The 27,929-nt window shown below is 33.7% G+C and overlaps 2 protein-coding genes across 2 annotated transcripts in view; both read left to right on the top strand.

Annotated features, from left to right (window-relative positions):
• LOC148276689 (uncharacterized) overlaps positions 1-27,603 on the top strand; it is a 36,271-nt gene extending 8,668 nt beyond the window's left edge. The window contains exons 5-9 of the mRNA XM_088233940.1: positions 19,317-19,515; positions 20,720-20,850; positions 22,814-22,986; positions 24,034-24,142; positions 25,740-27,603. Of these exons, the coding sequence (XP_088090066.1) occupies positions 19,317-19,515; positions 20,720-20,850; positions 22,814-22,986; positions 24,034-24,142; positions 25,740-25,788 (661 nt within the window). The 3' untranslated portion in view covers positions 25,789-27,603. The remainder of the gene's footprint in view (positions 1-19,316; positions 19,516-20,719; positions 20,851-22,813; positions 22,987-24,033; positions 24,143-25,739) is intronic.
• On the top strand, positions 760-7,121 carry LOC148276690 (uncharacterized). The gene has a single exon (XM_088233941.1). It carries the CDS (start codon positions 1,379-1,381, stop codon positions 2,330-2,332), a length of 954 nt encoding a protein of 317 aa, XP_088090067.1. The 5' UTR covers positions 760-1,378; the 3' UTR covers positions 2,333-7,121.
• Positions 27,604-27,929: the final 326 nt, after the last annotated feature.

Genomic DNA, 27,929 nt, shown 5'->3' with positions numbered 1-27,929 from the left:
ACTAAACCACTTGAAGCAGTTGATTCAAATTTACAAACAAAAACTGTAGAATCTAACACAAAAAGGTGAATCTTTTTTATGTTAAAATGTAGAATGGCGTTCCAATTTTGCTAAAATCATACTGTAGAAATGAAATATTTATAACCAAAATATTCTACGTCAAAATATAATTCCGTAAAAAGGAGTATTTAATCAAATATTTTTTTTTTTTAAAACGATTATTGGAGTAATAATTTCACGTACATAGAAATAAACAAAAAATACCCTAAAATTTATATAAGCTGAAATGCTCGTATTTCTTTTCAAAGACAATAATTTAAAAATTTTCTGCAACAATTTTAATGTTTTGTTAATTATCTTTAAACCATTTGAACAAATTTTACTTTAATGTTAAAGTTCTAACATGATAATCAATGTACCAAAGTTCGGTCTAAATTTTAAGATGCGTAATCTGCCGGCCAAAAGAGAATTATGTTTTAGTTAGGTATATAAACATTTTAAGTACATTTTTAAACAGAAATACCTTAAAAAACATTTTTTTATCTAATCCATGTTTCTTTAACATTCTTAATTGCACGAATTTGCAAAAAACTGCGTTTTAAAATGGCTAAATCGCATTATTTTCTCTTTATCAGACTACAGTCTTAACGTAACCCGCAGAATTTCGTGTTTTATATTAATATTCTGGGAAAACACATTTGGTACTCGAGTACGCGCGTGCGCGGGAAACTCGGAGCTATTCTCGTCATGCGCAGATTTCCACGGCGATAGTACTTCGCAGCTTACCTAACCTCAAAACCAAGCCCTCAATCAATCGCACAATACGTAAACTATTATTTGAAAACATATTTATCTAGTAGTGGCTGTTAGTAAATAAATCCGATTCAAATTTTAGTTATTTTTCCCAATTGCGATTCCCGTTCGAAAGTGTAACAGAGATATTGAATATTCTCAAGATTATTAGTTTAAATGTTGGCTTCAGCCCAATAGTGCAACGCTTCTCTTGTTTATGATTCAAAGTTTCCTGTTTGGCATTATGCAATTCCGTTAAGACTGCAGTCGAGCGGATCGCATTGGCGATGGGTAGGAAAATATCGATCGCTTCGGATTGAACTCTGAATGGCCTCCCGAGTTCTTGAACTAGTAAATATAAATGCGGGCAAGTTCTGGGTGGATTGTTATCGGCGTGTTTATAAAAATACTCGCGATTATCGGGATCAATAATAAACACTAACGGTCTCAATGCAGCGGTGATTTTCGTTTGAATGATTTAAAATACTCGTGTGATGTGAAGGAAGATTGTAGGTTCAATTCGTTGAAATGTCGCTTCTCGCGGAAGTATCCATCGTTTATCAAAGTGTAAAGTAAACCGAACGAGATGATTCCTTTATTGGATAAGAACAACTTCGCCATCAGCGCGATGGTGACTTGCGTCATGCAAGTCATATTCTTTGTCATCGCGGCGGCCTTCCAGTGCGACAAGCTGACCGACTTCACGGGAGGAGCGAACTTCGTCATCATAGCATTGATGACCTTCTTCCTGGGCCAAGTGGGGAACCACGCCAAGTCGTACGACAGCAGACAGCTGATGGTCACCGTGTTTGTCTGTCTCTGGGGAGCTCGTCTCTCCGGGTACCTCCTGTACAGGATCGTCCAGATAGGAAGAGACAAACAGTTCGAGGACAGAAAGAGCAACATCGTGCGCTTCGGAGTCTTCTATACCTTCCAAGCTTTCTGGGTGTTCATTGTCAGCCTCCCCGTGATCATCATCAACTCCCCTCACCACTCGTTCCCGAAAGCTCCCAAGACGATGACGACTTTGGACTCCGCCGGGACGGGGATATTCTTCATAGGGTTGCTCGCTGAAACGTACGCTGATCTACAAAAGTTTTCGTTCCGGCAGGATCCGGCCAACGTCGGGAAGTGGTGCAACGACGGACTCTGGAAGCTTTCGCGTCATCCGAATTACTTCGGAGAGATCGTGCTCTGGTGGGGAATCTTCATCATTTCTCTGAACGTAATACAAGGGATGGAATGGATCGCCATTCTCTCCCCCATATTCACGACTCTGATCATTTTATTCCTGTCCGGAATCCCCTTGCTGGAAAGATCGTCGGACGAAAAGCACAAAGACAACCCGGATTACAGGTTCTACAAAGCGTCCACTTCGCCCCTGATCCCCATTCCTCCGGCGATTTACGAAGAGGTTCCCAGGACCTTGAAGTTCATCTTGTGCTGCGAGTTCCCGATGTACGACTCCACGAACGAGAAGACGCCAGCTCCGACCGTGACGGAGTCGATGAGTATCTCCATGGTCCAGTCGCAGACCTAGCTAGTGCTCAGCAGTCACGACCACGTGGCTGCTGCAGGACGGAAGGAGTTCCGCGGGTCCACCCCGACAGCCTTGTGATACCCTCCCCAACAGACGGTGGTCCAACTCACCAAGGGGAACACGACGGAGGAGATCACGATCCACCGAGAGCTGGACAAGTGCCCGGAGTACAAGATGAACGGGGGTCAGCCCCAACACGCGGCGGAAGAAAGAAAGGAAGGCGAATACGCGGAACCCAATCCGGGTAAAATTGTAGAAGAGAAGTTGGTTTAATTAGTCTTCCTAATTTTGGTGCATTTAAAAAAACAACCCACAATGTTATTTTAATATACAAAAATACTTCGATTCGGTATTAATTATCTGTTATTCGTTAATATCCGTATTAAGACTTTTATTATCCTCGGACCTTTAAAATTTCTACGGGACCACAACCCGATTTATTATTTTTTTGATTGCGACACCTAATTGCATTTTATTAATATCAATTTCAAATTATCAACAGAAAAAAAACATTGCATGGTTAATTTTGTAGGTTATAATATAACACTTTAAAAGCAGAAAAGCATTTAGAAATTAATGTTTTTACCATTGCTTGTGTATATATTATAAAAATTCCTTCTGAAGGAATAAAGGATAAGTGTTGTGCATATATATATTACACATATCACAAATAAAATAAAAATTAAAAAATGAAGGAATAATAACTGCATTATTTCCAAATAATGAAAGTTCACTAATAAAATCGTTGAATATTCAAGCAATGTTAAATTTAATAAATAGATACTTTATAAATAGTTAGTAGTTTAGTCCGTGAGAGTAATGAATAAAAATGGGTGTTTCTTTAATCGATAATAATAAATTTTTCGCATGTCAATTATTATATCCTACATATAACTTGATTAGTGTATATAATTATCTTACATTATAATGTTTGTTCTATTAATTTAATTTATAATTAAATCACATGTCAGTGGCCCATATTCATAATATAATGCACAAGGTTTACTGAAAAAACCCGCTACGAATTGAAGGGTACACGGCATGAAATAATAATATTATGTAAAATAATTTATTACGAATTACAAATTACAAATTACCTATTCAGTTATTTCAATATCTTGAAACTTTAATACATTAAAATTAAAGTTATACGTAAATCAAAAATCAATATGGAAAATGTCTATCTTTTAACTACTTTCGCAATAAAATCATAACTTTTATTATATTATATGAAGTATTAAAATGCGTTCAAATCAGAAATTAATTTATTATATTATATAGATGAATTTTTCACATTAGAAAATACAATTTGACTTTATTGACAATTGAAGAAAACCCTGTTAAGTTTCCATTAAAACGGGCCGGGAGTAAATATTATTTTTTATTGCACATTACCCTTATAAACTTATTAAGATAATAAATCCATTATTCTTAGATATAATCTATTTCCAAACTATAGTATTCTAAGCAATGTCAGCTTATAAAATATTTAAATCTATTATATTATGTGTAAAAATATGTACAGTTTGTCCTGAGCGCAAAAATGTACAAAAATGCAAATAATAATTACAGAAATAGCGATGTAATTTTTCGATTCCTTTAAAGAAAATGATAGACTTTTTTGTTTTTAACTAAATGACTCTTGCGAGTTGTATTTCAAATTTGCATTTATGAATTTAAATCTATTGACATAATCAATACATAGACACGCCCGATAGAGTGAAATATATGTATAAATAGTGACACGTGAACGTACCCATAGTTACTAATTTTGGTAAATTCTACCAGGGGCCTTATGCTGGACTCATTCGTCTTTAGAATCGTATGCGACTTCCGTAATTCGACGAGTGATAGTATTCTTGAACCACCCATACGAATGCAGTCAATCTAAAACCAATCGACTTTATCTCGAGTGCCCCAAAGCACTCGACATTGACAATCGAATGCGACATCGAAACTTCAGCTGTCAAAGTTCTTTCTTGTAAAACGCTCGGCATTCATGTTTGAATGACAAGTAGGTATTTTTGTTGTATTTAAACTTAAAATTTACAACACTGATCAATGTTATGATGATGGCGTATCAACAAATGTGCAGCAAATATAACTGTACTTATTATTAATCCATTATCAAATGAAGTTTTACTAAAAACATTATTTCAAAATTATTTATTGCTTGTCAATGTCAAAATACGTATTTAAGATACATTTATATTATTCAATGTGTGTTTAAAATCCATTAAATAAATATGAAATATTTCTAATAACATGTAAATGTGTGTTATGTCAAAGGCAAATAATAATTATCAATGTTGCAGTGTCTCGGTAAAACATTTTCTTTTATTTTTTTCGTAATATTCCATACACAAAATATTCAATGGAAGAAGTCTGACAACAAATAATTAAGGTTTACGTGTGGCAGGAGAGCCATAGATAAATACGGATTTGTTAGTGTTGCCACTTTCTCATTCATCTTTGTAATTTAATTGTCTGAGGGTTTTCAAGAATAGCATTATGACAAAGCAATCGAGATGTCCAATCGACTTTTGTCGAGTGGGTGACAAAATGTCACATCTTTCCAGCATAAGGCTCCAGGGCTGCCTTCAACGATCACGTATATGCAACCAAAAATTGGAGGGCACTCATTTTTGGTGTGTAAAAAAGTTGGTATTTTTACGTTAATATTAAAAATTCCATATAATGGATGTCAATTATATTATTTCCTTAAATTCCTTATAATTTCGACCCATTTCTTTCTTTTCACTTGATTTAGAGAAATGAAAAAATAACATTACCTGACATTTATTATATTTTTTAATGCATTCCCATCAATGCAGCCCTGTAAGTAAAAAGAACTTCGCAACTGCGCCGCTAGGCATAGTCTGACGTTTACAAAAACAGTTTTACATTTGAATATCAATTGTTTTAAGCTTTGATAATCACTCATGAACAAGTATTTACCAAAGAAAAATTCTTCTTCATTTCCTTTCCGCATCTAATGGTGCATAAGCACTACATTGGTAAACCAATCTCAGCGTATCTTGATCATTTTTGTTACACGAAGGTAAAATCATCAGTATTACGCTTCAGGTACCAGTCCAGGGACTATAAATTATCCAGTGTGAAAACACCCTTTTGAATAAATATTTCAAATCAACCATGTCGGGAATCGAATCCGAGACCTCGTGAATGGTAGGCAAACGCACTGACTATTACACCACGAGACCGAAAAAAAAATTGCACAATCCTCTTTACAATGTTTATCCAAAAGATTATTACACGCTTTCGGGACACAATCAGTCATTTTGGTTTCGATATTAAATGTCACGCCTGGCTGATGGTCGAAGATGGGCGGAATCCGTAGTGTAGTGGTCAAGACACTTGACTCACACACGGAAGGTTCCGGGTTCGATTCCCGGTGAGAACACAAAAATTAAAATGTGATTTTTCTAAGGCCTGGGTGTTTTGTGATGTAATTCACCACTATAATTGGGCCTCCTGGCCTGTTGTGGTGCAAAAATAAATGAATGAATGAACAAATAAAATAATGAACGACTAAATACGCTTTGGGCATGAGTTAAGTGTCATCGTTTTTGTGGCCTCGGGATATGTCTTATGTGTATTAATTTGTCAATGTTTAAATCACATTAATTTTAATTATTAAGAAAACATATATTATATACATACCTATGTGTTTTTTTAGTTGTAAGAAGCATAAAACCTATGTTTATTATTTTTATTATCTATAGGATATTATTATGTACATAATTTTATGTTATTTTAATATTATCACAAATTTGGGTGAATATTTACTAGTTGTATATTCTAAATAGGTTTGGCTTAGTTTGGTTTAAAAAACATACTTATTGTATTTAATGTACATAAACGTATAAAACATACTAGTTAGGGTTCTGTAAAAGGAACGGGCGGAAAAATCAATTCTAAAAGTGTAGTAGAAATAAACATTAAATTATAATAGGAATACCATGTTATCTTGATAGTAAGATGAATGACGGATTCTTATACAGTATTGTTAAACTTAGCTATAGGCTATAGCTAAAGCTCTTAGTAAAGTTGCAACAAGAACTATATTTAAAAGTGTTTAAATTTATATTGCGTTTTCTTCAAAATGGACATAATTTTTAAAAACTATAAGCTATAGGGTACCTACTTTTTTTATGAAAATAAAATGAAAAGTTAAAATCCTTTTTACTATGTTTATCCGAAAGGTTTTTTCGCTTTTCATGACACAAGTAACCATTTTAGTTTCGACTCTAAACTTCACGCCTAGCTGGCGGTCGAAAAACGACTAAATACGCATTGAGCATGACTGAGCGTTTGGGCAGGAGTTAAGTGACATAATTTTTGAGGGCTCGGAGCATGTCTTTATGTATTAATATATCAATGTTAAAATCACATTAATTTGACTTATAAAGTAAACATATGTTATACAGCGTGGCCGGAGAAGTGACGTCCAAAAGTAAAATGAAAGTGCCTCATATTGAGAGGTATCCGAATCATCCCATGTATGTTCCTCGATTTTGCGTAGTTTCCAAGATATGGTTTTTTAATGGGTTTTTGAAAATGTTCTACAGGATCTGTTTTTCATGAGTTGTTTTTTCAATTTGTGAAAAGTTTTCTCAGGACTTTTTTTTGTAACTCATTTTTTTATTGTACTTTTACGCATAAAATAATCAGCTTCGTAGCATTGATATAATCTACAAAAGTTATGACCTAAAACGGAAAATTTAAGTTCATCAAATAAACCCTAAAAAACCTTACACAAAAAAAACCAATTCGGTATAAAATTATCGAAAACCCATTTAAAAAATCAAAACTTGAAAACTACTCAAAATCGCGGAACATACCTGAGGGCGATTCGGATACCTCTCAATATGAGGCACCTATATTTTACCTTTTGGGCCTCACTTTTCCGCCCCCTGTATACCTACGTGTTTTTGAGTTATTGTAAGTATGTTTATTATTTTTATTATGTAGAGGATATTATTATGTACATAATTTTATGTTATTTTAATATTACCACAAAATTGTGCAAATAATTACTAATTGTATATACTAAATAGGTTTGGCTTAGTTTGGTTTAAAAAATATATTAATTGTATTTAATGTACATAAACCTATGAAAACATACAAGTTAAGGTTATGTTATAGGAACACGCAGTTAAATCAATTCTAAAGGTGTAAATATTAAATTATAATTATAGGGATTAAGTTATCTCGATAGTAAAGTTATGAATCACGAATTCTTAATGCAGTATTATTTAATTTTAAGTCATATGTAGGCTATAGCTAAAGCTCTTAGTAAAGCTGCACCAAAAACTATGTTTAAAGTGGTTAAATTTCAATAATTGATCTTGCGTTTTCTTCAAAATTTACAAAATTTAAGAAACCTTTTTACAATAGGGTGCCTACTTTTTTTGTATGAATAAAATAAAAAAATACACCAGCATTTTTACAATGTTTATCTAAAAGGTTTTTTCGCTTTTCATGACACAAATAGGCATTTTTGTTTCGATTCTAAACGTCATGGCTGGTGGTTAAAGAACGGCTTAGTACGCGTTGAGCATGACTGAGTGTTTGAACATGAGTTAAGTGTCATAATTTTTGAGGGCTTGAGGCATGTCCAATGTTTAAATCACATAAATTTTGCTTACAAAGAAAACATATATTATATACCTACCTCCGTGTTTTTTAATTATTAGTATATTATTTTTATTATGTAGAGGATGTTATTATGTACATAATTTTATTTCATTTAAATATTACCATGACATTATGCGAATAATTATTCTTTGTACATTCTAAATAGGTTTGGCTTAATAATTTAGTTAAAATAGAAATTATTTACTGTATTTAATGTACATAAAAAACAAAAGCGACAGCTGGCATAATCAGTTCTAAAAGCATATTAGAATTAAAAACTTAATTATTAGAATAGGTATTTTCAGCTTATCTGGATAGTAAAATTCGAATCACGGATTCATAATACAAATGTATAGGGACCTTTTGCTGGACTCGACTTTAGAATTGTATGCGACTTCCGTTATTCGACGAGTGACAGCATTCTTGAACCACCCATATGAATGCAGTCGATTGAAAACCAATCGACTTTATCTCGAGTGCCCCAAAGCACTCGACATTGACAATCGAATGCGACATCGTAACTTCAGCTGTCAAACTTCTTTCTTGTAAAACGCTCGGTTTTCACGTTTGAATGACGAGTTGGTATTTAAATTGTATTTTAACTTAAAATTTACAACACTGATCAATGGTATGATGATGACGTATCAACAAACGTGCAACAAATATAACTGTACTTATTTTTAATCCATTATCAAATGGGATTTCACTAGAAACATGATTTCAAAATTGTTTTATCGTTCTCCAATGTCAAAATACGTATTTGAGATATATATTATCCAATATTTTTTTTAATCCATAAAATAAATATGAAATATTTCTAATAACATGTAGATGTGTGTTATGTCAAAGCCAAATAATAATTATCGATGTTGCAGTGTCTCAGCAAAACATTTTCTTTTATTTTTCTATAATATACCATAAACAAAATATTCAACGAAAGAAGTCCGACAAGAAACAATAAAAGTTTACGTGTGGCAGACCAGGGAGCCATAGATAAATACGGATTTATTAGTGCTGCCACTTTCTCATTCGTCTTTGTAATTAAATTGACGGAGGGTTTTCAAGAATAGCATTATGATAAAGCAATCGAGATGTCCAATCGACTATTGTCCAATGGGTGATAAAATGTCACATCTTTCCAGCATAAGGCTCCTGTATTGTTAAACTTTATGTCATCTATTTGCTATACCTAAAGCTTTTAGTAAAGTTGCAACAAAAACAATGTGTAAATGTAGTTACATTTTAATAATTAATGTTGCGTTATCTGAAAAATTGACAAAATTTTTAATAACGTACCTACTTTTTTGTGTAAATAAAATGAAAACTTTAAATCCTTTTTACAATTTTTATCCGAAAGATTTTTTCGCTTTTCATGACACAAGTAGGCATTTTTGTTTCAATTCTAAACGTCACGCCTAGCTCGCAGCTAGCTCTAGCTTAGGTCGAAGAACAACTAAATACGCGTTGGGCATGACTAAGCGTCTGGGCATGAGCGTTAAGTATCATCAGTTTTGAGGGCTCGGGGCATATCAATGTTTAATTTAATAAAGAAAACATATATTATACACGGTTTTTCAGAGCCAAACTGCGAAACTTCAGAGGAACATTCCTCACAAAAAGCTGTTAAAAAAATCCATTTTTTTTTTCCAAAAAGTTATTTAAAAAAATTAAAAAATTATAATCTCAAAATGGAGAAAATCTTTAACTTCTCGGACTAGCATCCCTTCCACAAACCCCTACCCCTCCTCAACAAAAAAAATTGAGATAAAAACGTATTTGACCAATGACGCGATACGCACCAGACGCGGAAAGGTAAACCGGCTGGGTAGGAGAGGGGTAGGGGTTTCTGGAGGGACTGCTTGTCTGAGAAATTAAGGATTTTTTACATTTTGAGAAAATAAAAATAAAAATATTTTTTTAAAAATGACTTTTTGAAAAAAGTAAAGAGGATTTTTTTTAAAGCTCACCATGAAGAATGTTCCTCTGAAGTTTCACGGTCCGGTAATATTTTTGCTATGTAGAGGATATTATTATTTGTATGTACATAATTTTATGTTATTTAAATACTACTAATACATTGTGCGAATAATATTCATTGTATACTAATAGGTTTGGCTTAATAGTTGAGTTAAAATATAAATTATGTGTTGTATTTAATGTATATAAAAAAACAAAAGGGACAGACGGCATTATCAATTCTCAAAGTGATTAGAAATGAACATTAAATTATAATAATAGTGATTTCATGTTATAGCGATAGTAAAATGGTGAATCACGGATTCTTTACAGTATTATTAAACTTTATGTCATCTATAGGCTTTAACTAAAGCTCTTCGTAAAGTTGTACAAAAAACTATGTTTAAAAGTGTTTAAATTCCAATAATTAATGTTGCATTTTCTTCAAAATTTACAAAATTAAAAAAACTGCACAATAGGGTACCTACTTTTTTTGTGTGAATAAAATGAAAAGTTACATAATCCTTTTTACAATGTTTATACGAAACTCAAAGTAATAATGCTCCAAGCTATAGAGGAGCCCAAACGTAGAAAAACCATTATATGACTATTGGGTATTAAGTTAGCTACAGTTTGCAGCAAAACAATGGGCCGTACTTGGGTTGAGAATTACCAAATGGACATTAATTTGCATTGGAAATACTTTTAAATATGTACCTGTGTATTTATTATTGCAGGGTTATTCCAATTTAATTTTCTATAATTCGCATATATTTATTTTATAAAACTGAAAATACATATGTGTGTTTATTTTTTTATTCATTTATTAATTTTATTCACACTATACTTATGTTACATTTATTGGGACATAAATCCCAAATAAATCCCGCTGGATCCAAATTCCGGTGTTGAATTTGTTTGTTTGTCCGTCACATCTCCGAAACGGCGAGTCGTAGCGGCCTGAAATTTGGACACGTCATTTAAAATGCGATTTCAAGGTTAGCTATTTTCAAGTGAAATTTGAATCGACCTCTACTCGATAAAGACTTGAACTTTAAATGGATGCCTAGTGCGGCCCCGACATATTGCCCTTTATCAACTGCTATTATCAACAGTAAACATACTTTAATTCACCAATGTATCCCCTAAATTGAGATAAAATAATATCTGAAGTATTTACATATTTATGTTGATATAAGGAAAGTTTTTAAGCAACATAATACACGTGTCGGGACAATAAATGCCAGAAATCAATGTAAATCATGGGAAAATATTCGAAATCAATAACCTGTGAAAAGTGACTCCTTTAACACCTTTGACGCTCCTACTGCTGCAACCAAACATACTGCAGTTCGCCATAGAGGATTTTTATTTATCATAACATAAATATCCAAGTTATTTACAAACAAAGCCAAGCACAGCGACAAAAGCATCCGACAGAACCATTATGTGTTTGTTATCAAACGAAACAAAATGGCCACCAATTTGTTGCAGCCAACATCGCTTGCGTTCTATGAGACATAGTGACGCTTGCGTTCTAAACGTCACGCGGTCGAAGAAGGACTAAATACGCGTTGAGCATGACTGAGCGTTTGGGCATGAGTTAAGTGTCATCATTTCTTAAGGCTCGGAGCATGTGTATAAATATTTTAATGTGAATTTCCCACTAAAAGTGGATGCATTTGGGTAAAATATTGATACCCGGATTTATATTATGAGATTGTAATTACTATTCTTAACAAAAGTATTTGCATGCACGTAGATTTAATATGTACTTATAACATATCATTATGTACGGTATAAAATAAAGGTGTTGAAAAAGATGTGAAAATTGATTTAGTAAATGTGAGTTGAGTACCTCTACAGAGTGTTCATTAAACCCAGTTACATCCGGAACCACGATGATCAGTATAAGCAAGAAGACATATTGGCACATTAAAATCAATTTTGGAACGAAAAAAATTTACGAAATAAAATATTTTGAAAAGCAAATAGTTCCTTACTTCTGTAGGGTAGAAACGAGGGGGCGGGGGATACGCCGACAACCGCGCGGCCGCGCTCCCCTCGCTTCTCCCCTGCAGAAGTAAACAAGAATTTGTTTTTTTTTGACATTTTATTTTGTAAATTTTTTTTCCCGAAATTGATTTTGATGTGCCAAAATGTCTTCTTGCTTATACCGATCATCGTGGTTTCGGATAAGACAGGGTTTAAAGAACCCCTGTATACTGTGCGAGTATGTTTTAGCTAGAACTATTTTATATCATTTGCTTTAATTATTATTGCATTTTTTTTTTTTTTATATACGCCTCCACTCGTTTGCGAGTGATTTTGGCTCTTAGAAACAAGAATAAGAAATTAAAAGAATATACGCTTCAGTGAACGACAAAAAAAAAAACCCATACCCACGAAAATATATAATGTGAGGTAGTTAAAATCAGTATGAAAGAGTTATGTGACAATAAAATATTATTACTGGATAAAGTAAACGTAAACATAAAATGACATTTTGGGCCAAAATTAAAGAGGGACATTCAATTAGACTTATTAATTAAATTATGCAAATAATATTTAACAAATTCAAATATTTTTATTATTTGTCCTTAAGAATTTAGTCAGAAGTAAATAAGTATCCAAATCATTCTGGGCTAGTAAAAATTTTACGTTAAGAGGGAACGTATTATATTCTTCACATATATTTTGAAGGAATTCGCTTCTTTCGTAGAGGGGACAGTCAAAAAACAGATGATCTAATGTCTCATCGTCATTTTCACAAGGACACATTGCCGAAGTAAAGACACCTATTCTCGATAAATGCAAGGCAACGAGACAATGTCCTATTCTCATTCTTGATATTAAAGAGATGTTCAATTTTGATTGCTTTTCGATTTCAAACCATGGTGTAATGGGGATGGAGCATTGAATACTCTTATAAAACAACCCAGTCGAGGAATTCTGCCAGAAAATTGTCCACTCAGATCTGATTTTATTAATTATAGTTGGTACACAATCATCAGTAGGACGACTAAAGGAGTGCGGGATGCTTCCATGAAGGCATGCTTCCTTTGCTAGGTGATCAACTCTTTCATTTCCAGAAATTCCGATATGCGAAGGAATCCAGCATAAGGTCACCTTGAAATTTCTCTCGAACGCAAAAAATATAAGATAGTATTATTGCATTAGAAATGTATAAAACTTGCTATGAATGTTGTGTGGTTGACAAATATATATTTATTGTATTACTGTGATGGTTCAAGTATATTATAATAAATATGTTTCTGCAACGTTCTTTACCAATATGTATGTATCGAGAATTCGGCAGATTAAAATTAATACATCATTTTTGAAAATCTATCTCCACAGACGAAAAATTGTTTGCGAATTAAATTTTAGCCTCCACTATTGGCTGTTTTATTTTTAGGTATAGTAGATCTTCAATTATCCGAATCAATTGGGACCGGGGTGGACCCCATTCGGCTTCCCGTAGACCAGGAATCTATCACAACACTCTATCGTTGGTTGATTCGGAAGAACAAGCGACGTCGTTCAAAGTAGTTCTTTTTTATTAAAAAGCGATAGTTTTTTTCATATGTTTTTAAGAAACTTCTCCCTACAATATAATGCTATAATTTTTACTGTGCGTAAGAAAACACTTTTTGTATTCAATTTCCCGTAGCACTGATCTTCCTCATTGGGTGAAATCTGTGGCCAAATTCAGCAAAATTAAAACATGTCCTGTTTTTCAACAAATATTTGAACCAAGATCTGCGCGCGCATCCCACGCCAGTGATACTGTTAGCTGTCAACTTCAACTGTCAACGTGTATTTGTTGTTGCTTGTGCCACTTTTATTATCTTTAGTGTTATTTGTTTCACTGCATTTTCTCACTAAACGTTTGTTTTATTTTCAATAAGGCTCACGATCCATGCTATTTTAGAAACCTAACGTTGATTGTTTATCGCAGAATTATATATTAGTTGCCGTCAAAAGATAGCTCGTTTTGTCAACTGTGAAACTGCCCGTTATCTGTCATGGCGCCGAAAACATCCACATACTGCGCATGCTTACGCGCAATTTTCAATCCCAGAAACTAGCCCATGAAAAACGGCAATTAAAATGTCCGAAGATTTGGCACAAAAATTATTGGTACAAGAAACTGCACAATATCTTTTACCATTTTCCGACCCGCGTAAGAAGAACTTTATTGTGAAACTACCCAAAACATAAAACCGTTGTTAGTGCGTGGCCATAGTGGCGAGCGTTTTGCGGTGAGGCTTGGGCGCGGTACGCGGTGCCTTCCGCGCCCGCGCGGTCTCTATGGACACTACACCCGTTACCACGTTTAAGTTCACCGCGCCCGCGCCATGCCGCAAGACACTCGCCACTATGCCCTAGCACAATCAAACTTTTTGCTTTTTTAAAACGGTGAGCAAATAAATACTGTGTGTTTTATATTTCCTTGTTTTTTGACATAAAAGTATTTATTATTGAATGTGGAATATCATGTTTGTATAATATTTTAGACGGTTTTATTGTTACGCTGTCACAAACATAACTATTTAGTTTTACGTTAAGATATTTGACTTAAAATGCATGCAATGGGTGACTTCTTTTGAAAAAGAAATAATAAGCTCAAAATGTGTTTTATAGTATGTCTAAATTACTTAGACTTGTTTGTTCTGCCAATAAACTATCCAAAACCAAATAAATTGTTTTATTAAAATTATAGGATATGGCAGCCAAGTATTATATTATAAGTAAACACAACTATAGTAGGGCCAATTCACATTTGACACTTCATCAAAATTCAACAACATAACCTTGTAAGGGCGGTAATAAAATATTATTTATTTTTTCGAATTTAGAACTGCACAATTGCTTAACTTTTTTCGTAATAATGACAAAAGAAGGTAATTTTACGATTTACTTTCACTAATAAACCATTCTAAACATAATATTTTTTTTCTGTTCTAAACGCCGTTAATGTTGCAACAGTGAACCCTTTTTCTTTTTAAACACTAGGGATGTTACCCAGAAAAATCGAATGTTGATAGTTTTGTTAAATTATGTACTTATCTTATTTTGTTCCTTAAATTTACGATAGAAAATAATAATGGGACAGGAATTCGACTTATAATTTTTTAAATAAAATAACAGTACATATATGTAATTTTTCATAGCAACTGAATTCAATTCACATATATTTTGTTTGAAGTCTGAATCGATTCATCTACTTTAATCGATGTTTTTAAGCAGGTCACCTCACTATGAAGCTAAAACCGACAAATGTCAAATGTGACCTATTAAATTGGCCCTACTATAGTACAACATAAAAAAAAAATAAAAAAAAAGTAATCCGGCTGAACTTGTTCAAACATGGGCAGAATGGTAAATGTTACACACTGTGTAACTGTGTGCCACTTTTGGCCACTTAAACTAGCCAATGACAGGTCATAAGCCCTGTAAATGCCTAGACTTCCATATTCCCATCTGAAAAATGTTTTCCCTCTTTGTTGAAATAAATTTAAATAAAAGTAAAAATCGATAGATTAACCGTCTGCATTACCTGGATTTAAATGCTTATGATTTTGTTTTAATTTTTGTTTATTTTATTGGGCAAACAAACAGTATGTAGGTACAGAAGTATTGTCAATTTCTTTATACAGGGTGTTCATTAAACCTTGTCACATCCGAAACCACGATGATCAGTATGAGCAAGAAGACATATTGGCACATTAAAATATTTTTTTACAACGAATAAAATTTTAAAAAGTAAAAAAGCAAAAAAACAAATGGTTGATTACTTCTGCAGGGGAGAAACGAGGAGGGGGAAGGGGGAATCTGATACTGCGCCGCGCTCCCCTCACTTCTCCCCTACAGAAGTAGAACACTTGACCAATTTACTACTATACTCTATTTTTTATAGATTTATTGATATTGTTTTAACTTTGCTGGAATTCCTCTCATCCATGCGCTTTGTAGCTGCACGATGATTGGTTATCTAGCTTTCATATTTCAACTTTAAAATACCTTAATTTTGTAAACGGGGTCTAGAATTCCAATCGTCTATGCGCTTAGTAGCAGCAAGGCGTGTTGTAATCTTACTCCTTTTTACTATTCATATTATTATTATTTTGTAATACACTAAATTTATTTGTCAATTTTTAAAATGTGTAAATGGGGGCTAAATTTCTAACTGTCTATGCGCTCTGTAGCTGCAAGACGTCCTGTAATCTAGCTCCTATCTATTATAATTTTTGATTGATCTTAATTGAAAACGAGGAACTAGAATCCCAACCGTCCATGCGCTCTGTAGCTGCAAGACGTACTGGGATATTTATTAATTGTACAGCGCCCTTGAGGTGATTTTCACAAAAATGGCGCTTTATAAATTATCCAACTATATATATATATATAACCATTTGTTTTTTTTAATATAGGACACTCATGTACACCTTCATACCGGCACTTACAGGTCTGGTGTGAAGGTAATAAAAACCTAAATAAGATATTGTTAGAAATTGAATATTACAACCAGAATTGTTTTCTTTAAAAAAAGAATACAATTCTATAAAAAAAAGTTTCAGCTAAAATATTTCAATAATTTTTTTTTAAAAGTTGTACCGAAGGCATAATTTTAGATAGAAATAAAGGAAAATGTCACAAAATTTATTTGATTTAAAGTGGTTTTATTTCTTTTCAAAAACAAAAAACTCAAATTTTGCTTCCCTTATTATTTGATTTATTATTTTCAAATTATAAGAAAAAAATTCAGTTCAATACTCAGTCTTTATAAGAGAATCTAGATTCTAAAGTATAGTCTAAATTTGAAATGGCGTAATCTGCCAGTCGAAAAGTTATTATATGTTGGTTATTTAAAACTTTTAAGTATATTTTTTAATTAATAACCTTTAAAAAATATTGTTATTATTTAATTTATGTTTATTTATTTTTTATTATTGCGCAATTAAAAAAAAAAACATTCGTTTTAAAATGGCAAAATCGTATGATTTTCTCATTTTCGTGCGTTTTACTCGACTACAGCCTTAAGACAATAATTTTATGCTAAATATAACAAATGTAAAAGAGAAGAAATGAAAAAATATGTATCTAATAATTAAATATCTGCTTCTCTCAATATTTCTATGATTTTTTTACTTAAATTTATGTAAATTGTAATAAAAAATATCAGCTTTGGTAAATCTATTTGGTAAATCTATATTGCTCGCTTATTTTAGGTATTGTAGATGTTGTTCGCGTTATCTGTGTAAAACAAAGAATTTTGTCTTGTCGGTCTAGAAGGCACACGGAACGGAAGTCTTTCGAGTAGATTAGGGTAATCAATTAAAATTTTATTAATTTGTGTAAAGATAACTGGTCTAACATAATTCTTCGATTTTTAAGAGAGTTTATTCCATGATACTGCATACTTTCAGCATAGTTAGAAGAGTTAAGGTTGAACCGGTAGTCGACCTGTTTAAATAATTTTCGTTGAACCCTCTCTAGTCTATTAATGCTAATATTATAGTAAGGCGACCGAATATGAGTACAGTATTCTAGCTGGGGGACGAACACATGTTTTATAATGTTTTTCATAATATGTTTATGCATGTTTAAATGGTTTCCATACCAGCATGATAAGTCCGGCCATTTTGTATGTTTTTTAGGACTGATTCAATATGAATATTAAACATTAGTTTACTATCGATAATAACACCTCAGTCGCGAATTAAATACGAGGGTTGTGTAAAAAATAAGGTACTCACATTATTTTCAGGTTTAGGGCATTTTTTATTTGAACTGAAAAATACATCATTAGAAAGCTTAATTTCTTAACTAATTTCAACATTTAAATTTATTTCAACAGAGAGGGAAAAAGTTTTCGAGAAGGGAATATGGAAGTCTAGGCATTTACAGGGCTTATGACCTGTCATTGGCTGGTTTAAGTGGCCACTTAACACACTGTGTAACATTCACCATTCTGCCCATGCTTGAACATCCACATTTCCTCAAATCTTCCATCTGTTGACTTTTGTGAAGTAAAAGAGCTGAAACCTTTATCACGTGGGTGAGATTCATCCGGCTGAACCAAATCACCTACTAGGCAACGCCTGGAAACAATTTTCCAATTTTTATACTTCTTCTTTTACCAGGTAGTAATTCAGCAATGTTTGATTATGTCCAAATGCTTGCAGACTGGCTGGATTTCCTCCCTAGGGAGTTGTTCGTATTTAAATTTATTTCAACAGAGAGGGAAAAAGTTTTCGAGAAGGGAATATGGAAGTCTAGGCATTTTACACAGTGTGTAAAGTGGCCACTTAAACCAGCCAATGACAGGTCATAAGCCCTGTAAATGCCTAGACTTCCATATTCCCTTCTCGAAAACTTTTTCCCTCTCTGTTGAAATAAATTTAAATACGAACAACTCCCTAGGGAGGAAATCCAGCCAGTCTGCAAGCATTTGGACATAATCAAACATTGTTTAATTTCAACATAATCACCAGATTTTTCAACGCATTTTTGCTGACGACTAATCCACTTTTAGAATCCAGCTTCAAAGAAGTCCGCCGCCAGTCCGTGGAGGAATTTGGTGACCGCTTCCTGCACTCTTTCATCAGTCTCTAAACGTTGTCCACCCAAGTGTTGCTTTAATTTTGGAAACAAGTGGAAGTCACTCGATCCAAGATCAGGGCTGTAGGGAGCCTGTTCAACGAGATCAGAGTGACGTGCGGGCGCGCATTGTCGTGGAGCAGTCTAACGCCTTTCGTCAGTCTTCCTCTCCGGCAATTTTGGATGGCTCTTCTGAGTTTTTTCAAGGTCTCGCAATAATTTTCCGAATTTATTGTGGTCCCTCGAGTCATAAACTCAACAAGCAGGACGGTCACCAAATTCCTTCACGGACTGACGGCGGACTTCTTTGAAGCTGGATTAGTCGTCAACAAAAATGCGTTGATAAATCTGATGATTATGTTGAAAAATAGTTAAGAAATTAATCTTTCCAATGATGTATTTTTCAGTTCAAATAAAAAATGCCTTAAACCTAAAAAAAAATGGAGAACCATATTTTTTACACAAACCTCGTAAGTGTGTTATTAAAAGAGTAGGGAAAGCTGACTGTCGTTTGGCGCGAAATACAAAATGTAGTACATTTTCCTTGCAATATTGAAAAAATCTGTCGAGATCTTCTTGCATTTTTGCGCAGTCAGTGGGAGGTTTAATGCATGCGTAAATTTTCATGTCATCAGCGAAAAAGATGTTATTAGAAAATTCAAAACATTTGTTTGGTTTTTGTGACTATTCTTAATTCTATGGTGTTTGTTATATTTTTAATACTTTGTTAAAGGAATAAGCTGTCAATTTTTTTCTTTAGTTCTGAAAATGTGAAATACAACACCATCACAAGATGCAACATTAACTGGCCAGAAAGTGCTAAATGTGTGAAAATCAGATATTCTATCGGCGTCCATTTTGACAATGAAACGGGAGAATATGAGATGACCGTCGAACATCTTGACGACATGTGGATGAAACATGGATCTTCAATGAACTTAACAGTAATGGGTATAAATGTAAGAATCATAACTTATTTATGTTTATAATGATATATCAAATGCAGCATACCTCATCTATCTGTAACGTGAAAGTAATGTGATCAACCTTACGCTTCAAGCGCCATTCTAGGGACAGTAAAATACTGAAGAGTACAATCACCCTATTTTGTTCCGGGCCGATAAGGAATACAGTTCCGTGTGCGAGATAAAACCAGACCCATGGACGAGGGTTTTCAACTCTTAAGTTAAAAAACATAATAAAGGGTATAGAGTGAAAATAAGCTCGCCTCGTCATGTGCAAGTGGTTGGCGCGTTCGCCTATTAAGCTTGAGGCCCCGGGTTCGATTCCTAACCAGTGGCAATTTTGCAGATTTAAAAAAAAACAAAAAATATTATATATTCAAATTTATGTAAAAAAGTAAACAAAATCTAGATCGCGCCAAACTAATAGTCACTAGATGTTCTGCTAACAAAACCTAAAAGTTTTAGGGACTTATTAATCATTCCGATCAATTCCGAGGTCATTAATAGACTTGGCTACATCTAAATGAATATTTTCGATTTTGTAATCAAAGGATCTATAAAAATACATTTTTTAATATTTGGTTCTAGGTTGCTGGCTTTGCACCACATATTAAAATAATCAATATCTAACTGAACTGGCGGTCTCCGTGGTGTAGTGGTCAAGACGCTTGACTCACGCACGAAAGGTTCCAGGTTCGATTCCCGATGAGAACACAAAAATTAAAATGTGATTTTTTTCAAGCCTGGTTGTTCTGCAATGTAATTCACCACTGTAATTGGGCCTCCTGGCCTGTTGTGGTGCAAAAAAATGAAATGAAATGAAGCAGCAAACAGTCATTTGTATTTCGATTAATTTTAAGAATTTTATTGTCATCCGCAAAGCGCCAAAAACGATTAAAAGAGAATACATTTTTTATTTCGTTAAAAAACAAATTAATAAAAAGGGGTGCCAGTTGGACACCCTGAGGTACATCTGATGTAACATTCATACTAGCTGATAAACAGTTTCTAATCCTGACCTTTTTCTGTCTTCCACTTAGATAAGATTCCATGAATGACAAGAGTTTTAAACAAAACACAGAACAGTATTCTTCATCTGCCTGGTTATAGAGAAAACTTTGATTTAAAAATAAACAAACATTATCCATGAATACACACATCATTATTTATCTTTTAACAATTACTATTTTCTCAATAGATTTACCACCCCCCTAATGATACTGAAATTCTCTGGATATGGATTGGAATTTCTATTGGAGTAGCGTTGACGTTCATGTTCTTTATCTTTGTTGTGTGGAAATATAGCTGTATTAATGATTCTGGATTTAAGTAAGTATAACATATTATCTTCTTTAAGTAAGTATTAGAAGTGTATAGTTTTTATTTTTTTATTTTGTAGATATTCAAATGGCTACCAAGTTAAAATATAAAATTCCATGTTAAAGAAAATCGATACTTCTCTAGACATTTGTGATTGTGGTCAAAAGAATGTGATTATTAAAATTATTCGTATATTGAACTAATGTGATTACCTTTTTTCTTTTATTCAGGAAATATACAGTACAATGTCATAGTTTTAGAGTATACAAAATTAGACTTAATTCTAATGGACCAGTGAAGTTTCCATGTTGTATTATATGCTAAGGTTATCAATGAACTATTTTTTTTATTTCAATAATACAATAATAATATGATAAGGAAAAAACCAAACTGAAAGTAGTCAAAAGATTAAATTAAAAATATGTTCAAAGTAATTACGAGAAAACAGTATTTAAAGTAACCCAAAAACAATGGGTAAAAAAGTTATGTTAAAAGTATCGTAATAATATTTATGAAATAGCAATATTAAGAGAGGATTTTAAACTAAAGGTAATTAAAATTACACAAGCCATTTATAATCAAACTTACGTGAGTATTCAAGCCATTCATAATCAAACCTGTGATCGTCATAAGCTCGACAGCCCTTGATAGGCCTTGGATGTATCCAGGAGTCTCCTACACTCTTGTCGGTTCGCTGCTCTTCCTCTCCAGTTCCCCACTTCCAATATTGTCGTACTTGCTCTAATGCACTCCATCCATCGCATCTTGAACCTTCCTGATCTTCGTCATCCTTGGGTCACGAAGAGAGTTGGGCGTTTTATGGGGTTGTCTTCATCCATTCTAAAATATGGTCAGCCTACTTCAAGTGCCCCACTTTGAGGAAGCTGGTCACATCCAATGCTTCGTGGACGTCACATAGCTCCCTATTGTAGCTACGACGCCACTGGTTATTTTCTTTCACGGTGCTATAAATACCTCTAAAGATCTTTCTCTTGAATGCTGCAATAGTTCTCTCAATATTTTTTGTAATAACCCAAGTTTCAGAAGTATATGTCAGGATTGCTTTGATCGGTGTTTTGTATGGTATTAACTTAGTGCATGGCCACAGTGCCGAGCATTTGCGTTTGCGGCGTGAGGCAGATGCCCGCGCGCGATTTTCCATGTGGTTTGTGGGGAAGTCAAACCAGTTTTAAAAAAACTAAAGAATTAAATTGTTTTGACTTTTTAGATGGGAGTTGCATTTATTGTTTACCTTACTTATTATGCACGAGGTTTATATTTCATAAAAGTGGATTTTTCTGCTTTTATATAAGCCTTTATTTCACCTTTAACTGTTGGGATCGGAAGGGATATTCTATACTTGTAGTGACCCTGTCGGCAACTTCCTAAAATCAGGTAATCTACTCAAAACCTGAGTTGATACGAGAGAGATTGTTTGTATCCCTCGCATTACCTGATGGCTATCAAATTTGTCTTTGCATGGAGTCTAGCTTCCTACGGTTGACTTACGTAGCACTTTACATACCACACAACACCACTTGTTTGCAAATCTACGCAAGTCACACAAAACGGCCTCCGTGGTGTAGTGGTCAAGACGCTTGATTCACGCACGGAAAGTTCCGGGTTCGATTCCCGGTGAGAACACAAGCAATAAAATTTGATTTTTCTCAAGCCTGGGTGCTCTGTGATGTAATTCACCACTGTAATTAGGCCTCCTGGCCTGTTGTGGTTCCAAAAAAAAAAAAATTTAAATGTTAAAAAACGTCATGTTGCACGCGTCAAGATCAAACTGGTTTGACCTCCCTGCAAACCACGTGGTCAGACCTTGAATCGCGTGCGGCGCATGGCCCTCGCTGCAAAAACGCTTGCCACTGTGGCCACGCACTAAGTGTTTCTTTGTACTAATTTGGATCGTCGTAATTTCTGGAGCGTAGGTACTAGAAATTAAATTGTTTTTTTAAACCATTTTCAGGTCAACTTCGATGAGAGAGAGTCTCGTGTCACAAAGGAAGAGTGATATGTCTTTATTCTTGTCTCCTCACCAAACTGTACCCCCTCTATACGGATTGGAATCGTTCGATGAGTTTTGGCCGGTTGATAACTTGCCTCCCAAATACTCTGGAGAAAAGATTGAAGATAGTAACTGTGCGTAATACTGATTATATTACAAAACTTAATGAAAAATATCGAGATAAATCGCTATAAATGCATCAATTCAGTGTTTTATGCACCATTGGGTGTGAATAAAATAATTATGACTATTCTCAGTGATAGTTCTCATAATTCAGTGACCAAACCGCTCCCTCTTGTCGGTTGACGTCCACGCGACCTTGTGCCTCTGATACTTCCTAGAAGGATAGTTTCTCCAAACTATCAGTGTTCCCTCTGGAAATATGTCCAAAGAACTGTAGGATTCTTTTCTTGCACGCGGATATTAGTCTTTCTTTCGTGTCTAGCTCCCGGAGTATAAATAAGTTTGTATGTCTGGCTGTCCACGGAATCCACAGCATTCGCTGCAAACACCACATTTCGAAAAATTTGATTTTATTCTTTTCGGATTCTTTGTGGACACACCGCATATGACCACTGAGAAAACCGAGGTCTTCACCAGTCTTTTTTTGGTGTTAATGGTTATCATAGCACTTTTGGCAATACCAACACGTCGCCGTATTTCACATTCACACCCACCACCATCCCTGATGAGAGCACCTAGATAAATGGAATTGTTGACTCTTTCCAAGTTATGCAACAAAGATAATGGTGCTGCTTCATTAGCTCGATCAATGACTATAAGTTTAGTTTTGCTCATTTTCATTGAGAGTTCCAGGTCTGAACTAGCAACACCTTTAATTAGGTTTATATTGCACCAAATGAATTCTTAGTTAAGTTTTGATCTTGTAATATATAATAACATTGTTCAAAATCACTAAAATTACTATTGTTTTACGGCTTTAGAACACAAGTATCAAATAGACTTAAAACAAACACAATTTTCACGTGAGGCATTATGGTCCCGTGGCTAGTACTATTATAGATCAGGAGGTCCGAGGTTCAAGCCTCGCTCTACCACACTTGTTTCCCATTTTCTAACATGGTTATTTATGACACAAAAAAAATTCCAAAAAATCAAACATTTTGGTAAATCATAATTGTATTTGTCGAGTTTGACATCGTTTTTTTTTTCTTTTTTAGTTGGCGCCCGTCAAAACTACGGTTATGTTCGAGACCCTGAGTATAGCGACTTGTACTCCGATGAGATTATAATGTCTATTCCAGAAATTAAGGAACAAGACGGATTTGGGTAATTTTTTATTTTGTTAGTAGAAATCAAATTTAAAAAAGAAAGCTAACTCCAGTAGCAACTGTCATCAAGCGGAGACGATACAGTTGGCTGGGCCGTATACTGCGGATGGCTACTGAGAGCCTTTACCACGCTTGCCTGCTTTACAAGGCATCAGGTTCTCGACGTCCTGGAGGTCCGCTGCTGACTATTCATCGGCAGTTATTATCAGAACTATGGGACGCAAACCTGACTTGAGAGGATGCGCGGGAGACAATATTGGCAGTGGAAAGGCAAAGTTTCTAGGCGACATGTAGCAGCTTTACAGAAGGGTCAATTAAAGTAATTTTGTTTTTTTTTCAATGAATCAAATAATTTCTATAGACATAGTGAAAAATGTCAATAAAAGGGCCAATGTCAGATTTCAATTTTTTCATGCAAACATTTTGTAAAGGGTCGATGTCAATTAAAAAAAATACATTCAACTATTTTGTATACACATACATATGTGGTAAGGTTTTTTTTATTAATACAGTTTCAAACACGTCAAACAGTTCATTATAATGCCAGAAAATGTTCTCTTATTAATCTTAAAAAAATACTCTTTAGACCCAAGCCAAAGAATTGTCCCCTTTAATGAGTACACTGAGGAAGTTCAGTGCTACGGGAAATTGGATATAAAAAATGTTTTTTTACACATGGCAAAAATTAGAGCATTTAATTGTATGGCAAAGTATCTCAAAAATGTATAAAAAAAATATAAAAATGAACTATTTTGAATCATGTCAAAAGTTCTTCCCAACCAACCGATGATAGTGTTGTGATGGATTTCCGGGAAGCCAACTGACCAATCAGGAGAACCCACCAACTAGAACTTGAGACGTTACTGACGGAGTAATTTCAAAATTACAAAACTTTCAAAAATCATAGCGCTTATAATACAGTACATATTTTTTTATTTTTTTTAATTTTGACTTTAAACATTAACAAGGCGGCCTCCGTGGTGTAATGGCAAAGACACTTGACTCACGCACGGAAGGTTATGGGTTTGATTTCCGATGAGAACACAAAAAAAACTGAAACAGAAGAATAAAACAAGGAGAGAGAAAGATGATAATTTGAATCATATCGGGAATATTTTAATTTTTGTAAAAAAATATTAAAACCGACATACGTACATAGATACGGTCATCCACAAATCTTCTGACCATCCATTATCAGATGAAAATTCTGTTCCACCCTATCTTACATCGTCTTATTTCAATACCACTAAATAAAAATAATTTTGACTTCATCACCATCATCGTTCCCTTTCCGCACCTAATGGTGCATAGGGTACTGCATTGGCACACCAATCGCAGCGTATCTTGATCATTATTGTTACATGAAGGTAAGATGATCAGTCTCACGATTCAGGTACCAGTCCAGGGACTATCATGTAATTCACCACTGTAATCCCTGGCCTATTGTGGTAAAAAAAGAAAAATACAAAATAGTTGCAAATAAAATATTAACCACTCTTTCTCATTTTTCAGTGACAAACCAAAAGTATTTTAAGCTTAAATAAAAATAAAACTTACGCTTTGTAATATCTTATCAATGTTTATTTTTATTTTAGGATTCGAGAAAGTAACGACAAAGATGACATTGGAGAATCAAATCTTTAATTTTCACCAAGCCTAAATTGTTATTAAGTAATTAGCATCAGGATAAATAGCGTAAATTATTCACTACAAACACATGAACAGGAATAAATAATTCAAAATTAGTACAGATCCTGATGTGGGGTGGTTACCTCGAAACGTAAATCTAAATTAAAGACGTTTATGTAAATATATGAACAAAGAGTTGAGTCATTCCTGCCCTCCTGAAAATCCCTTAGGTAACTTCAAGATCAAACTTAGCTTATAAACACATATCACCAGTATTCTGAAAAACTCTCTATAGTCCTTAAAATGTAACATGATTAGAATGACAGTTGTCAGAAAAAGTGACGACATAACTTTGTAGTAACGTCAAAGGAGTTATATATATTGACACACGAAAAATCATTTGTATCTGGAGAGCTTATTTTTTTTTTTATTACAATGCTTGAAACATAAATATACATTAATATATAAAATCAGCTTTAAAACTTAAAAAAAAACTAAAATAAACCTAATTACCAACGACGTTCTTACAAGGTTACATCATTTTGCAAAAACGTTAGAGGGGGGACAAATTGATTTAATAAAAAAATTATTCGTTTGAAAAAAGTATAAATGTCTTATTTTTTGGTGAACAATTATGTTGAACACACTATAATAGGGTTGTTATTTCGTTTTTTATATCAATTTTTGGAAACAGAGTTTCATGATTGCATGAAATAACTGATAAAATCGATTTGATCAGTGATCAGTAACTTTCCATCACTAATGAAATTAGTTTGACAGCTGTCGTTCTAATCAAGCTATACTTTAAGGACTATAAATGCATTATTGCCTATACTGAGAAAAATCTATTTCTTTGCAACGTATTTTGGACGTGACACATACTTACAAAACCATAATTGTTCCTATAACCCTTTATAGGACATATATTTTGTGTAGATTTGAGTAGAGCATACAGTGAAAAGTTGCAGAGTCAATTTTTGCCATATTGAAATTTTTAACAAGTGCTGAATGAAAAAAAAACCAAGTCAATTAATACATAATATATGAAAGTTTTTTGACAATATTAATAATTGAACGCAATTATGCAGAAAGCAGCCAGTCCACAATTTTGAAAAAATTAGATATTGATGTTATCGGGTGCAGTAAGGTCTAATATATGTCCTGCTAAAAACAGCCAGACCACTTTCTTACAAAAAATTGTTTTGAATATTGAAAATGGAGTCCATCACAAAAACGGCATTTTTCAATTTGCAGAAAATACCCACAGCACTAGAAAATCTTAACGAACTTTAAAAAACATTCAAACTGGTCAAATACATAATTTAATTCTTGTTTGTACCTAATGCAAAAAAAAAACTAGTATATTCCTTGTTTATTATTTCTAAGAGTCAAAAACATTCTAACTGTTGTGGAGATTTGTTTATTCACTCTTTTCACAAAGGTGCTATTATCTCAGTTTCACTTTTCTATGGCTAGCTGTTTTCTGCATAATATTCAATTGTATATTGATCAAGTCAGTCTATGAAATATTGTTAAAATCTGAATACTTCAATTCCAACAAAATACATTGCTGATGCTTTGTCTATGTAAAGCAAAAGAAACTACGAAAACACACATAACTTTCGCTCAGAGAAATTTATCTTTTGTGGCCCCGAGAGTGTTCAATGTCCTCCATTTTCAAACCCATTTTCAGGAGAAGTGTACGAGTTTGGATTTTGTCTAAGGAAAAATACCATTGCAGGAGACTGCTGCGAGATATTGTATAGATTCATATACTATTAAGTGTGCTGTCCAGATGTTTATTGAAATACATTTATGTTTATGCTAAAATTTTTATTTTTAGTAGGTACTGTTTAATAATATACATGCTTCCACTTTCCATTAAGTTGTATCCCAACTCAACACAGGGCTCTTGGCCTCATAGAGTTGGGAGACATTTTTATTGTTTTGTATACAGGACCTCGACTCACGTGTTTAAACGTGTTATGATTCATATCATTAATTGTAGTGCTTTTGCACTTATAGTTTACGCAGACAGGGTATAGTCAAAGCTTATAACCGAGTTACACAGTTTGAACCCGCGCTGTGCCAGCGGGTACCCTGCAAGACATCGGACCGTCCTTGTATAAATAAATAAAAATCCAAAAGTGTACTAA

This window comes from Micrasema longulum, unplaced genomic scaffold (assembly GCF_059751315.1).
Source record: "Micrasema longulum isolate JH-2025_06_02 unplaced genomic scaffold, ASM5975131v1 h1tg001164l, whole genome shotgun sequence".
Classification (NCBI taxonomy): domain Eukaryota; kingdom Metazoa; phylum Arthropoda; class Insecta; order Trichoptera; family Brachycentridae; genus Micrasema; species Micrasema longulum.
The sequence above is the reverse complement of the archived record's forward strand: the minus strand, read 5'-3'. Positions and strand labels throughout refer to the sequence as shown.

Coding starts and splice junctions, on each gene's coding strand:
- LOC148276690 (XM_088233941.1), top strand. CDS start 1,379: ATGATTCCTTTATTGGATAAGAACAACTTCGCCATCAGCGCGATGGTG.